This window comes from Labeo rohita, chromosome 1 (assembly GCF_022985175.1).
Source record: "Labeo rohita strain BAU-BD-2019 chromosome 1, IGBB_LRoh.1.0, whole genome shotgun sequence".
Taxonomy (NCBI): domain Eukaryota; kingdom Metazoa; phylum Chordata; class Actinopteri; order Cypriniformes; family Cyprinidae; genus Labeo; species Labeo rohita.
The window spans coordinates 49,869,581-49,885,860 of record NC_066869.1 but is presented as its reverse complement, the minus strand read 5'-3'; the positions used below and the strand labels follow the sequence as shown (position 1 = coordinate 49,885,860).

General features: G+C 36.1%; 1 protein-coding gene across 2 annotated transcripts in view; it reads right to left on the bottom strand.

Moving 5' to 3' along the window:
* Nucleotides 1-15,919, bottom strand: part of rasa3 (RAS p21 protein activator 3) — a 42,724-nt gene extending 26,805 nt beyond the window's left edge. For both annotated transcript variants that reach the window (XM_051117111.1, XM_051117119.1), the window contains exon 1: nucleotides 15,752-15,919. In XM_051117111.1, coding sequence (XP_050973068.1) covers nucleotides 15,752-15,806 — 55 coding nt within the window. In that variant the 5' untranslated portion in view covers nucleotides 15,807-15,919. The remainder of the gene's footprint in view (nucleotides 1-15,751) is intronic.
* Between the last annotated feature and the right edge of the window lie 361 nt (nucleotides 15,920-16,280).

Sequence of the window (16,280 nt, the reverse complement as noted above, 5' to 3'; positions counted from 1 at the left end):
TACGAGCAGCTGTCAGATCGCAGAGACACATGTTTATTCTGACACATTTTTACATCGCATCATTGCAATTTGCATTCTTTCAGTGATGCATAAAATATGACCTGGAGATGGTGGTTCCATGTGCATAAATTATGTGATAATGTCACTTTTATCAAAAGGAAAACCTGGTTACTGTTGTTTAATATAAATGTGAGCTCATCCAGACAGAGACATCATGTTATTAAGAAATACACTGTGTTTGCAATTTGCGCTACAAGAAAAATGAACACTGAATATTAAAACCAAATAAAATTTAATAAAATGCACAAAACAAAAACAACAGAACATATTTCATATTAAATGGGCAACAATAATACAAAGGGCTCCTTACTCCTTACTTGACTAAAGTTCAAGTTCTCACAACTTTCACTAACATTTTTTAAAAGTTATATAAATGTTATCACAAAACAGGGCTCTAGACTAACTTTTTGCACTGGTTGCACTGGTGTGCCTAACTTTTTTTCTTAGGTGCACCAGCACAAAAGTTAGGTGCACCCAAATTTTCGACCGCATCGCATTTAATCACCATTTACAATTATTCTAATTCTTATTTTTGCATGGTGATATGATTAATGGATGGTTCATTTTTAACAGCAGTTTCAGCTGATCTGCACATCCCTGCACACTTATATAAGCTTATAATCAATCGTGCTTTTAAGCCAAATCCACACTAAAAAGAATAACGTGAACTGACATCTGGACGTGACTCTCCGCAATCTCTGATGAAATCAGTTGGGTGTTTGAACGCCTACTGGATCCTTGGCCAAAAGTTTACAGGGGCTCACCCAGTTTAAGAAATTTCTGATCATAAAAATCTAATTATTTAAATTTTTAATGTATTGTTTTCATTATAATGTACTGATTCAGATTGGTAATCAATAATAATTCTTATGTTAATACTCGGCGTGCATCCCTTGACATGCTCTCGCGCATGAACAGGCAACAAATCTGGTGCGGGCGCGGACAAAGCGGGCGCGGGCACATCAGGCGCAATCATCAAACATATTTCAAAGGAAGCCGGTGCCCCGGTCCTTACAGTCTTTACTGGGTGATTTGAGCGAATATTTGCATTCGTTTACATACGATTTAATTAGAAATGGTGGCCTGTCATGATTTTGGCTAATGCAGGACACTACTGCATTATGCACATCAGAGGGGATTTAGAAGTGGGTATACACAAAACCGACTGATAAGAAATGAGTATATATAGGCACTGTACACCACTGCATGTTACCCTACTCAATAGCATTAACACAGACGTAACTCCCTTCAAACTTTATCTAGAATGTCACCTTTTCTGTCACAACTTTTCAAACAGGCAAACAGACACACACGCATCATTAAATCAATAAATAATAAATTATATTTTAAAGGGTTAGAAATAAAAAACATTATTTTATATTGTAAGAACATTTTGCAATATTACTGTTTTTTTTCTGTATTTTTGATGCTGAATAAATGCAGCCTTGATGAGCATAAGAGACTTCTTTAAAAAACATTACAAGTCTTACTGATCCCAAACGTTTGAGCAGTAGTGTACGTGGTCATAACATTGAGACAACATTCTTGGAATGTCCTTACGCTATGTGAAGATGAATGTTCTAATAAGCATTTTTCTAACCTTTAAACAACACTATAATCACAACAAGAAAACTGGGTATTTCAATATTTTAGGAACATTTTAAAACACCTAAATTTGTTACCTGGGATCACGGTTACAGTTGCAATTGCTGTGTAAATGCATTTATGCCACTGCTGAGCAGTATTAAACATCTGTGCAAATGCCACTTCAGAAGCGCTTCGCTGGCACTTTTGCAGTGTAAAATAAAACAAACACAGATGGAGAATCTCGATATGCGTTGTAAGTGCATGCACACATGGTGCTCTGCATTTTCACAACACGTCATTGCACACAGACAAGCAGATCTAAGTTGCTCTCCAGCTGCTCTGGGATCAGATGCAGAACAATAGAGCGTAATATTCAGCAGCCGGTGGGGCAGGGTGGGTTCAGCGCAAAAATCTGTGTGGGATCTGCAACCCAATGCACACATCAGACACGTGAGCGAAGGAATGCTTTCGGCCCGCACACACACACACGCACACATGGACACACGGCTGCGGCCCTGCAGCAGGAAGAATGCAACACTTTGGGAGGAAGTTGGGTGTGTTGTGGTGTGTGTTTCCAAAGAATGAACTGGTGTCCTGTTACGCCCTCATCAACCCACTGACACCACTGAAGGTGTCAATCAATCTCAGTGCACAGTGTAAAACACAAGTGTTTGTTGCCTGCCACGAGTTTGCATTTCACTGCATGCAATGCAACTGCAAGTGCATGTGGAATATTATGATCCCTCATAATGCAGATCAACCGGACTGCGGTGAGTCATTAAGCAGATCAGAAGCACATCTGATGCTGCAGACAGACGCCGGCGAGGTGCTGCTGACGTGGTAAGCCGATCCATGCATGACATTTCGGATCTAGAAGCATCTCTGTTTCCTGTCCACTCCCTCCCAGCGCACATAATCGCACAGATCCTGATTGGATTACAGCTCGCAGGTCACTCTGGGGACCACGGCACTGTGGGATTACTGGAGCTGTGAATGCGTGTGTGTGCTCAACCATCACTAGTGCTAGTGCTCACAAATGATCAAACCTCAGGGCCTTATGATCACAGAATCAACATAAAAATAGAATTTACAGGATGTCACGGAATTTAGCAAACTTTGGATGAATAAATCAAAAGTAGGGCGGTACATTTAATCAAATATGAATTCTGAAGCACAAGAAGACTTGAAATATGTCCGTGAGTTATTAAAGACTGAAGAAATTAATATTTTGTCTTCATTTTACCACCGTTTTTGATCATAAATTTGTATTAAATCATGAATCCATAATCTTAATTTACATAATCCATAATCATTAACTTTTTTAAACTGTTGCTAAATTGTATGTGTCAATTAATTAAGAACAGGTTTCCATTCCATTTTAAATTAATTACTAAAATGTAATTTTTTTCATTAAAATTAAGTCCAGAAAAATGAAAAAGGGGAGGAGAAATAAAACGAAATCCAGAAAAAAGAAAGCAGGGGGAAAAAATAATAGAAAAATGCAGAAAAATGAAAACGAGAATAAAAACAGAATCCAGAAAAATGCAAAAATGCAAAAAAAAACAAAAAACTACAAAGTCAGAAGAAAAGAAAAAAGGAAAAAATGCAAGGAAAACAAAACAAACAAACAAACGAAAACGGGAAATTAAAAAAATCAAGTTTTATAATATTATAGAACATTTTATAACAGTAACTTAGCAACACTCTAGCAACCACTCAGATGAACCTAGCACCTAGTTTTTATTATGACTGACACAAACACACATCATAAACATTGCATTCAAAACACAATTAATCTCCAATGCAACAAGACTTCAGACCACAGGAAAACAGCAAAACAGGAAGTGCGGCCCTCCATTCCCGGCATCTGTTTCCTCTCTCGACATAAGGACAAGCGTCTTGTGTGTGTTTCTCTGCCTGTGTGTGTGTGTGTGTGTGATATCACTGTCCATGTCAGTCTCAGTGTGTGATGCATCAGTGATGCTGCTGGGATGTTCCTACCTGCAATGATTTACATGATTTACCTGAATTCGGTAGAAATGAAATAGATGTGTTGGGCATTTTAAAGCATGAGCATTAGATAGGAAATGCTGTTCAGTAACAGTGTCCTTATCAGCAGTGCATTGAATATGTAAAAAAGTACATACAAACAACAATCAAAATGACAACTAGTTTGCATATGTGCTTACAGTAGGGCCCTATAAAATACTTTTTTTTTTAATTCCCAAATTCCATTTTTACGTTGGTTTGAGAAAGTCAACTTACCGAAATGCTACTGAAACTTCTTCTTCTTCTGAGACTAAATCTGTCGACACTGACTCCTCACAGAGCTTTAACCCTACAAACTCCGAACTCAGTCCTGATCTACAGACTGATCTGATCAAGTGTGCTGTATCTTTTTTAACTGATCGGACTCATGGTTATATTTATCTATCTAGCCAAACCTAGCAACTAGAATCATGCTAGTAAATTTGCTTATCATGTTAGAAACATGCTAGCAACCTGCTAATCATGCTAAAACATGCTAGTAACTTGATAATTATGCTAGAAACACACTAGCAACTTATTATTAATGCTAACAACAAGCTAGCGACATTCTAATCATGGTAGCAACATGCTAATCATGTTAGAAACATGCTAGAAACATGCAAGCAACATGATAATCATGCTAGCAATAAGCTAGTGACCTGGTAATCATGCTAGAAACATGCTAGCAACATGTCAATCCAGCATCCATCTGACAGACTGTATTGCTTTCAAAACATTTAAGCTTTAAGCTTTAAAACTACATTAAACTTCAAACTATTTTAGACTAAACTGTAAAACATTCTAAACTTTTCAGTTTTTTCAGACATTCTGATCAGGCTTTCTCAATTTTAGATTGTCTTGATGAACTTTTTTGTCTGTTTTCCTCTAAATTCCATTTTCTTGTTTCAATTTTTAAATTTCTAGGATTTTTTTCTGTATTCTGTTCTGGTTTTGTTTTAATTTGTGTAGATTTTTTCCCCGTTTTAAATTTTGGATTATGTTTCTCTTATTTTCTGTATTTTTTGTTAATTAATTTTTTTTTTTTTCTGGATTACCTTTTTATTTATTTATTTTTCATTTAAATTATTCAGAATGTATTTGTTTCTGTTTTAATGTTTTAATGTTTGTTTAACTGCAAATGAAATTTTATTACTCAAAAAGCATGCCCAATCAACTGAAATCATAAATCTTACACAATGTAACAACAGTTTCTCAAAAGTTTAACAAAACTCGACCTGTAAATTCTGGGCTGGAGGAACGTTTCCCACTGGATCATGCTGACAGTGCGGAGGCGTAAACATGAAACATCTGTAAACACATTCGCTCTGACGTGTGTGTGGGAACGCATGCTTGTTGCCATGGCGACAGACTCAACGCAGGAACTGCTTCCTGTTTTGTGGCTCAACAGACAGTGTAAATGAGTGTGAAATTGAATGCGTTTCAGAGACCAAAATATCCTTCCGCTGCAGTGCGTCATCATACGGGCGACTCTGTCTACATCTGCGGCCCTTTGGAAAGTGAAATCACACATGAGATCTCAGGAGCGTCTCTTAGATAGTGATGGGATAAAAAAGGAAGACAAGAAGACCCCAGTAATCTCACGCGTGTCTCAAACTGATATGAACTCACTCCACTGACTCTAGACTCAGTGACTCAATGTGGGATTTTTCCACCTGTTTTAATGTGACTCAGTAAACATGTTTCCTACAGATAAACACGTGTCTTCTCTCAATTATGTGTTTATTTGAAAGTGTCAGGCTACGTTTAATTCTGTCTCACAACAAACACATTCCCGACATGCATAAAGACGCTCATGAACCTCCACACACCCACACATACGTGTCTCAGACCTCGCAAACACAAACACACCGGGTAGGTGGAGAAGAATAAATCACAGACACAGGAAATGAGGTCAAGACACTCGAGAGATGAAAGAATAAACAGAAGAGTGAGAAAGTGAGATGATGATACTGACAGAGGAAGAAAAACAGCTAAACGGGTCAAAATGAATCACACAGGAATACTGTAGAGAGAAATCTCATAATGAGAGGCTGTGCTAGGAAACGAATACAGTTATGGATAATAAACCGGTAGGATGGTCAACTAGTCAACTAATCACTGGTGGTGCTTTGAAGCAGATTAAATAAAAGAGTGTTTCCCAAACTAGGGTTCATAAGTCTACGAAAATCGTATTTTAATTAATTTAAATTAAATTTAAATTAGCGCTTTCAAACGATTAATCGTGATTAATCACATCCAAAATAAAACTTTTTGTTTACATAATATATGTGTAAATATACACATAAATATGTGTATAAATACAAACACACGCATGTATATATTCAAGAAAAAATATGTTGTTTATATATTAAAAATATTAAATTAAATATAACATAAAATATAAGAATATAAATATATAAATGTACGTAAATATTTTCAAAATATATACTGTATGTGTGTGTATTTATATATACATAATAAATATATACCGTACACATACATATATTACGTAAACAAAAACTTTTATTTCGGATGCGATTAATCACAATTAAACGTTTTTTTCACAGCACTAATTTAAATGCATTTTAATGATATAATTAAATAATAAAAATGTAAAAATAACATAATTTAGAAATAAAAACATTAAAATAAAGCGCTTATGTAAAATGAAAACATTTTATTTGTTTACCTTAACTACATTTTTCATTAATAATATTTTTTAAATAAACTTTTTTTATTTCAGCTAGTTGTCAAGGCAACATTTCTCATTCTTGTTTATTTTAACTAGATGTACTAAAATAAACTAAATAAACTAAAAAAAACTCATAAATAAAATTAATAAACTCATAAATAAAATTAATAAAAACTCATATTTAAAAAACAAAAACTAAAAAAAATGATAAACTCAACAAAATTACTACAACTTTAGCTAAAATGTTTAAAAAAGTTAAATCTGAATGAAATCTATTTTAAAATACTAACAAAAAATATAGTATATCAATCATACTAAAACTTGCCGTGAACATGTGAATATTTTAGTGCTGTCAGACGATTATTCACGATTAATCGCATCCAAAATAAAAGTTTTTGTTTACATAATATATATGTGCATACTGTGTATATTTATTATGTATATAAATACACACACATACAGTATATATAAACTAATTCTTAAATATAAAAATGCATGTGTTTGTTTATTTATATATACATAATAAATATACACAGTACTCACACATATTTTATATGAACAAAAACTTTTATTTTGGATGCGATTAAACGCAAATAATCATTTGACAGCACTAGAATATGAAATATCAACTTGTCAGAGGGGCTTGAAAAATAATTTTAGCTAAAAGGGAGCTCAGCTGATGAGAATGTTTGCAAATCCCTAAACTAGTAGATCTGCTGGTCAAATAAACAGGTTAATAGTTCGTACAGTACCTGTGAGACACACACACAAACACAAAGACACACAAGAGATCATGCACTTTACTTTGTCCATTTACAATTACTGGACAAACGGCTTCAATAACAGACACAAACCCTGAAACACACAGACACACAGATAAAGACAGACAGAGATAAAGACACAACAGAGCTGCTGTGATCGGCGTGTGAGAGAACGACCACACTACACAAAGAGAGAGAGAGAGAGGGAGAGAGAGCTACGACAGGAAATGAGATCGCAGGAAAGGAATTCCAACTGCATCCAAGATGTAGTTTAACGTCTCTAAACATGAGCATGAGTGGGACACGAGGACCTACAACACAACAGCCACATGTTCCACAGACTCAACAAGCTCTGATCCCACTAACAGAGTCACAGAAACGGCAAACGGATACTGTTACAAAAGCAAGAGTTCAGCCAAAAAAGAAAATGTGCTGAAAATATCCTCACTCTCAGGCCATCCAAGATCTAGATGAGTTTGTTTGTTCATCCGGTTTGGAAAAATGTGTCATTTCATCACTTGCTCGCCAATGAATGTGAATGGGTGCTGCCAGAATGAGAGTCCAAACAGCTGATAAAAACATCACAATAATCCACAAGTAATGCACACCACTCCGGTCCATCAGTTCACATCTTGAGAAGACAAAAGATGAAACAAATCCATCATTAAGACATTTTAACTAAAATAGTTAAGAGTTCGTAATCCATAATAACTCTTCCTCCAGTTAAAAAGTTGTCTGGTCTGAATCAGGAGAGAAATCTGCACAGACCAAGCACAGTTTACAAGCCAAAACAGCTCTAAACAAATACATATTTACACAAATATATTTAGTTAAGTAACGGTTTAATGTTGGATTTTTTCTTTCTGGAGCTTTTATCTTCTCAAGATGTTAACTGATGGATTATTGTGATGTTTTTATCAGCTGTTTGGACTCTCATTCTGACGGCACCCATTTACTGCAAATGATCCGTTGGTGTGACAGTAATGGAATGACACATTTATCCAAATCTGATAAAGGAACAAACTCAGCTACATCTCAGATGGCCCGAGGGTGAGCACATTTACAGCTCATTTTCATTTCTTGGTGAACTTTTGCTTTAATCCGGTCACAACAAAAGGAATAGATAGTTCACAAGTCATTATTTACTCTCCCTCATCTCATTACTGACCCGTATGACTACAAAAAGCATCACAAATGAATCAAAACATAGATCCATGTGCTGTAAAAGAGCCTTGAGTGAGAAACCAGACCTCATTTTTTAAACCTTCCTCTTCACTATATTTCAAATCTTATTTGCATTTCCACATATTCAAACTTTGCTCAACGCGTTCGGTTACGAGACACATGAGAACCAGTGACATCAAACCCGCCGGGACAAGTTTGAATAAGGATTCATATAAAGTCTGAGGAAACCAGTACAGAATTTGAATAATTCCTTTAATGTAAAACATACATCCACACTTGAACATCATCATTTAGTTTGGATGTTTAATCATTTTTAAAGTGGCAGCGTGTCATTTCTGTTCCACAAGCGACGTCGAACAGACTTGCAGAAATGCTGACTGTGTTCGAACAGGTTTCACAAACACTCTGATGTTAAAAAATGAAAGTCAGAGAGTGGCATGAGTGAGCTCACATGCTACACCCAATTACTGTCAACAAGCCGTGCATCAAAACAGGAAGTGGGTGTAGAGTTTAAATGGCATTTCCTTCACAAGCTTTAGAAGGAAACCAAAACAACCTGAGGATGATGATGATCCTCATTGGACTGATTTACACGTTGCATTTATGCATTTATGGTGCACGCAAGGTTGACACACTTTCAGTAAGTTTGTTTCTGAGAATCCAACTATTAGTCATTCTCTAAATGAGAAAATACACAATCGACTATCCTGAGCTGTGACGTCACAGACAGAAAAAGACAAGAATGCTGTAGTAACAGCATTAACCAGCAGGAGTTTACTAGTTAACCATGCTCTGACTGCTGACAGCGGGTGTAACGGTGCCCCCCCCATAGGTCACCTTTACTAAATGACTGTGCAGGATAGAGACAGACAGTCATTACACACATTTACAATCATTCTGCAACAAACTAAATGAGAAAGTGCAGTTCCAGTGGTGAGACAGCAGCAAATTATACACTGAACATGATAGCGCTGAAGTTAAAGGACTAACTATCCGTTAAACAAATTTAACCTCTCGCTTCCCAGCATGACAGAAATAGAAACCAGCTGAAATGTGAAATGTTTCATAAAAATATTTACACATTTGATCAATGTTTAAATATGAGTAATATAATATAATATAATATAAATGCTGAAAATAAAATAAATACACAACAAATTGGTGTAATAATTACATCAATTAACACTATGAATTATACATGATTTTTTATTAGAAAAACTGAAATAGCATTTTAAAATAGATCATATTTTAAAATATTTAATATTATAATATTTTTATAATATGTAAAATATACTCCAATAATCTTATACTTCCTAGCATGTAGGAATAGACACCAGCTTATAATATAATATAACATAATATAATATAATATAATTCAAATGCTGAAAATAAGATAAATACACTAAAAATACTGTAAGAATTACTTTAATTTTCACTCACAAATTGCTAATTATATTTACAAATAATTACAAAGAAGCAGCAACACACTGAGTTAAATGTGAAATTTTGGAGTTGAAAAACTAAAAGAGTATTTTCTTGTCATTTTTGTTGACAACTTCAAAAAATCATTTTTACAGTGTATTTAAGATTGTTTATTTTTATTACATTTAATTACAATTATTAAAATATAGTATTTATATAACATATATAATATAATATATTATACAATATATCATATAATATATCTATACTATAATATATTTATAGGGTTTTTACACCTTTATTGTGAGAGGACAGTGGAGAGCTGACAGGAAAGTACTGGGAGGAGAGAGGCAAAGGACCTCAAGGCTCGACTCAAACTCAGTTGCGCTATATGTTGATGCACTAACCACAAGGATATGGGTGCCGACCCACACAACGTACTGTTGACTGTTGCTACAAATATACCCGTGCCACTTACGACTGGCTTTGTGGTCCAGGGTTGCATATATTGTTTTAAAAATTGTGTTATCATTCAACTAATTGTTCAGACAGCTTGTTTTGCACATCCTAGTAGCCTAGTCTTGCCATTATGGCTTTGCTGGTCCATAAAGCGTGCAGTAACAGAGTTATATTGGATTTGCTCTGTTAACTCCTGAAGGACGTGCGCCTGTTTGCCCTCATGTACACTGGGACGCTCCAGCGAGAGCCATTTCCTCACCTGAATGAGTGCGGCAGGTGGAAACAGGTACAGAAAGAACACGATGCAGGTGGAAACGTGCAGAAATCCACCTTCAACACACATTTTCCAAGGAGACTTGAGAACGTCTAATTATGTCAACAGGAAACGTGTGTTGAGATTTACATGAAAACACTGCTAAATCTTCACTCCACGTTTAGCGTATGGGCGCAACACAAAGACAGGAAACCGAATCTTTCATTGCACTCATTACGCTTTGATGCTTTTCCCAAATACTCCAAAGCCACTGCATTTCTCAGCAGTGTTCCTGGAAAACGAGTCCAATCCGTGCACCTGACTCATCGGCGGCCCTCTAAAGGATAAACAGCGCCTGTGACATCACGTCCCCTATGAGCCGTGTTAAACATTACTAAAGAGAAAGAGTGGCGTGTCATTAGAGGTCAGGTCACACCCTGCTAGAGACGCGGTCGGCGTGCTGCCAGACGGGCCTAACTCCTCATAAACGCACCTCTGACCTCCTTCAGACGCAGCGCTGGGACGTTTTTTCATCTGAGGGCGGCGCGGATCAACGGCGGACGAACCGCAGTTTAACTCACTACACTCATCCTCAACAGCACAAACTACAGCCTTCATTACATCAACAAGCATTAAACGACCGTTTGGAAAATGACGTCTACAGCAACAGCATAAAATAACAACTGAACACACCACTGACTACTAGTTAACATTAACCAGTGGCATGCACGGCCTAAGTTATGCCTGCTGAAAATAAAAGTTGTTTCAGAGCAAGTTATTGCATTCTGATTAAAGATTATGAAGATGTTCTTTTTTCTTCATAATTTGGGGAAACAACCGAATTGCAATTTTTCGAATAAAAATTGCAATTCAAAGCTACTGGTTTGCTGTACTTATCTATAGAGCTGCACAATTTGGCCAAACAATGTGATTGTATATCACAAAACTAAATAATAAATAAATAAATAAAAATATTTACATAAAATACAACTACTGTAATATTTCAGTGTAAAATAAAACATTGAGTATTTAAGAAAAATATAATAAAAATAAAGATACAATTATTATTATTATTGCTACTATTATTGATGACAATATTAAATAAATTATTTTAAAAAATACGAAAAATATTACTATTGTAATATTTCAGTGTAAAATAAAATATTGAGTATTTAAGAAAAATATAATAAAATAAAACACAATTATTATTATAAGTACTATTATTAATGACAATATCAAATAAAATATTTTTTTAAAAATAAGAAATATTACTATTGTTGTGATATTTCAGTGTAAAATAAAACATTAAGCATTTAAGAAAAACAATAAAAGTATTAGTATTACTATTATACAACTGTATTATTAAATAATTCATATTAATAAATATTTTAATATTTCATTTTAAAATAAAACAACTAGTTCAGAAAATATAATAAAAATATCATTATTTATTATGATGAAATAATCATTTTAATATACTATTATTATTATTATTATTATTTGTATAATTTTTAAATGACACTACTAATATTTGTGGCTGTTTTAGTTTCAATTATCATCATAGCTTGGGAAGATGGTTTATGCATCTCGCATTTCCATAGTCATAGACTAATCGTGCAGCTCTAACATTAATCGTCCACAACAAGATCATGACCACAAGAATTACGAGAGTAAGTGCAGTCACAGATGATTTGAAATGTGAGTGAAAGACGGAAACAGCAACACAAATTCACGATTGTTCACGTGACATTCAAAGTGAACTTCCATCTGGTTTGCATTATCCCGCTGCTTCCTAGGAATATGGAAAAACAAGCAGCTTTGCAGCTCATTCGGCCAAATCAGGAAGTGATTTGGAGCAGTTTCCTGTTTCCTCGTCGCTCCCTCTTCCAGAAGCTCCTGACCCCTGAAAGCCCGACAGCGTTTCCTCTAGACACGAGCTCCGTCAGGAAACTCCATAAAAGTATGAGACCGAGCGGGAAGCCTCCGCTTCCTTCCGTCGACACATCGGCCTAATCTTAGTCTGCTAACCGTGACACCATTATTCTCAGAAGTGCTCCACAATCGGACGTGCAGAAAATTACTCTGCTGTCTATGAACGGTTTGCATGTGACAAATAACTTTAAGTTGGAGCAATGCAATACAGCTGCTGAGTGACTTCTGAGATGTTCAGAAGAGCGAAACACTGCTTGATGATCTGTTTGTTTGAGCGACATGACTCTCAACTTCAGGCTCAGACATTCACACGAGATTGGGGCGAGGCTATCTGACGGACTGACCAATGACAGACGGGTGTTTGGAGACATATTTGGAAACAGCTGTTACACAGCGCAACAGATGTAAAAATCCCACTCATTTTCACCAGACTGGGACTGATTTTTACCTAGAACTTGTAAACCTACCATCCAGATATTTCACATGCTAAAACGAAACATCAGATGCTCTCAGCATCAGATCTGATGCAATTTTCCAGCCAATATAACTACAACAACATTAAAATTAAAGCAAAAAGCATCCATCAGTCAAGGACAACTTAATAATGCAACAGAGACAGACGTTACTGTACATCTGCCCAACCAACTGGACACGAGAGTTTCTGTAAAGCAGGGTGTGACCGCCGATAACATCTACCACAGATGAGATTTCTCTCAAAGATCTCACTGGTTTCCTCTGCTGTTCAAAGGTGCGTGACGTGAAGCGTCCGACTGTGGCTACTTCTCCAAAACATGCGCAATCATGTAAAGCACTGGTGAAGCAATCGTGTTAAAAATACCAAACTGCCACACAGGGATGTGAGGATGTTAGGAAACAATCCTCAATCCTCAATCGCAATCACAAATCAGGCACAAATGGATTTGCTCCCATGTGTCTATCAATCTAATACTGTTGCTCATAAGTGTTATAAGTTTAATAAATAACACAATGATAATAACAAACACATTTTTAATCTAAAGTGGAGATTAATGGAATCGCACGTTTGTTTCTGACTTAAAAACATTAACAAATGCTTTGAATTCTGCACTTAAGAACATTTACCAAAGTAAACAGAGTTCCTGCCAAAATACCGTAGTATTATGGTCAAAGTTTATTTAATTCAAATGGGATCTTCTTCAAACACCATAAAAGTACCATGCAATTCCATCGGTATACCACAGTATAGCCACAGTGGAGTTCTTTGTCTGTTAATAATAATAACAGCTTTATTAAGTGTTAATAATAATAAAGACGTTTTATGCATTTAAAGTAGGGAAAAATAATAATAACATAATTATATCTGAAGAGATCTGAGATGCAAAACCAGCTAAATCCATCTGACGTATTTCTTTAAAATGAGCTTTTCTTTCTGGTTTCTTTGTTTAGGTTTCTATGTAAGTACTGGCACTTCTGATTGGGCTGAGGCCGGAATTTAGCGAGTTTGGAGTAAAAGTATTTGATGTTTGATGGACGTATACTATGTGTCAGGAGCATTCACTCAGTATCATTATCTCATTTTTGACAGATATATATATATATATATATATTTTTTTTTTTTTTTTTTTTTTTGTTTGTATTTTCCATTTTGGTGATTTTTATATGTTGATTTATTCATTTTTATATTAGTTTTAGTTTCTGTTATTTTAGTGCATGCAAGTTAAATGAAAATTAGGAATGTCGCTTTGGCAACCAGCTGTAATAAAATGAGTTTAAGTACGAGTTTTTTATTTTATTTTATAGCAAAAAAAAATAAAAATATATATATATATATAATAAACCATAATAAACCTGGTATGGGTAAGTGATTCTAACACGTTGTTTATGAACGTTATTTCATGTTTAGTTCAGTGTGATGCTAATTTAAGCAATTTCTGAATTAATATTGGGTAACACGTTACTTGAAGCCTTTTTTATAATACGTTATAAAGGTATTCATAATGGGCATTACAATGCATTATATCTTTTCACAAACATTTGTAACCAAAGTTAAAATGCATTACGATATTTGCAGATTCCTGTTACATCTGAAATTGGTTGTTTGTCATGTCATTGCACTATACTTTCTAAAGCTGTATTTAATGCATAAATAAGTATTGTAATGCTTTATAAATGTGGTTACATTATGAGACGCATTACAAGGCACATATGATGCATTATATATTAAAGCCTCAAGTTTTAGTTTAGACTGAACTTTATTACTGTTATGCAGAGTGCAAATACAGAGGCAATGCGATACAGTAAAGTCTTGCGTTAATTGTTTCTACACCATTTCTTTGCAATGCACAACCAAACGGAGTGATATTTAAATGCAAAGCAGTTAGACGAGCTCATATAAATGTGTTCAGCTGCACTGTGGTACATATGGAAATGAAGAACCAGACGCTCAGAGCCAAACACGTGCCCGGGTGCCGCACACTCCCGCGGCCAGAGCGCGTTTACTGTGCCGTACAGAGATTAGATTAGACCTGCAGGACTCTGTGTGTGTGTGTGTGTGTGTGTGTGTGTGTGTGTGTGTGTGTGTGTTCTGCTTTAATCTGAGTCAAATAACAACTCAATGACAGAAGTAAACACACACTCACCCCATGCATGAGACCTGTGTACACCTGAGAAACAGAACAACATCACACACACAGAAATGTGCAATTTGAAATGTCAAGCACACTCAAATAGAAATTGAAAGAGACAAACACAAAGAGCATCTTCCCAGTGTTTATCATGTTTACATCAGTCAAACCACATGCCAGCAGTCAATCTGAGAACACACACACATGTCTGTCTGTCTGTCTGTCTGTCTGTCCAGGAAGAAAATCACATGCGTTTCTGTTTGAGTCGGAAAGAATGATTTCATCAGCATGTTGTACTTGTTGCAATGCCTGTGTAAATGATTTCAGATGCAGAACACACTGAAAAAACGCCTTTATCGTTTACGAGTCCAGAGCTAAAAATGCTCTGCTGCTTCTAAACATCCACAGCTGGAGTCAAACACACACATCTGTGCTCTAATCTGCGTCTGTGTGAGGGAAAACACCTTAAGGACGAGTATAAGGATCTGAAGACGCGTTTATCAGTGTTTTCGCGCATCTGGATGTGCAGCTATTTGAGGCTCACTGTATTCAGACTGAGCTGAGGCGTCATTCAAACACATTTATCAGATTATTCACTGTGTGATATGACCAAAATATATATCTGCGCTAAAGGCTAAATGACAAAATGACACGTTCGTTTGTGTATATTTGTATAAACATCCACAATTCTCACAATAGACAGTGAGCGCGCTGAGCGCGCCCGTGAGATTTCAGTCAGTCAGAATTTGGAAAGCGCTCCAGAACTCACCGATTTTGATTTTGACACTCTGGAAAACCCGAAGACCTTCCTCTTCGACCGCCATGCTCGCAGCTCCAGCTCTTTCCCGTTTTCCGTTCGTTATCCGCCACTCTCTCTCTCTTTCTCTGTATTCCAGCGCGGACGGTGACTCACCGGACTGAACAGCGCGCCGCGAACGCACAGCTCAAACGCGACCGTTTCTCGAGGGGGAGGGGCGCTGGAATGGCTTCTCGTGTGCTGATTGGATGATAGCGCGGGCGCGTCATGAAGCGGGCGGGAACTGTCACATTACACGGCGTCTACAGCGAAACCGTCGCGTCAAAATCAGCTTTCTAGCTTGGTCGCGTCGCGATGATTGCAAGATGTCACCCAAATTAGTCATCCTAACAGCATTAATAATGGCACCGCTGAATGCCATTTTTCACACTTTAGCTTTCCTCCACCAAAGCAACTGTTGTTTCACATTATGCAGTTAATGTCATGCAACCTGTGCCAAATGAGCCAACTTGCATCTTTTTTATTAAAAACCCCGTCAAGC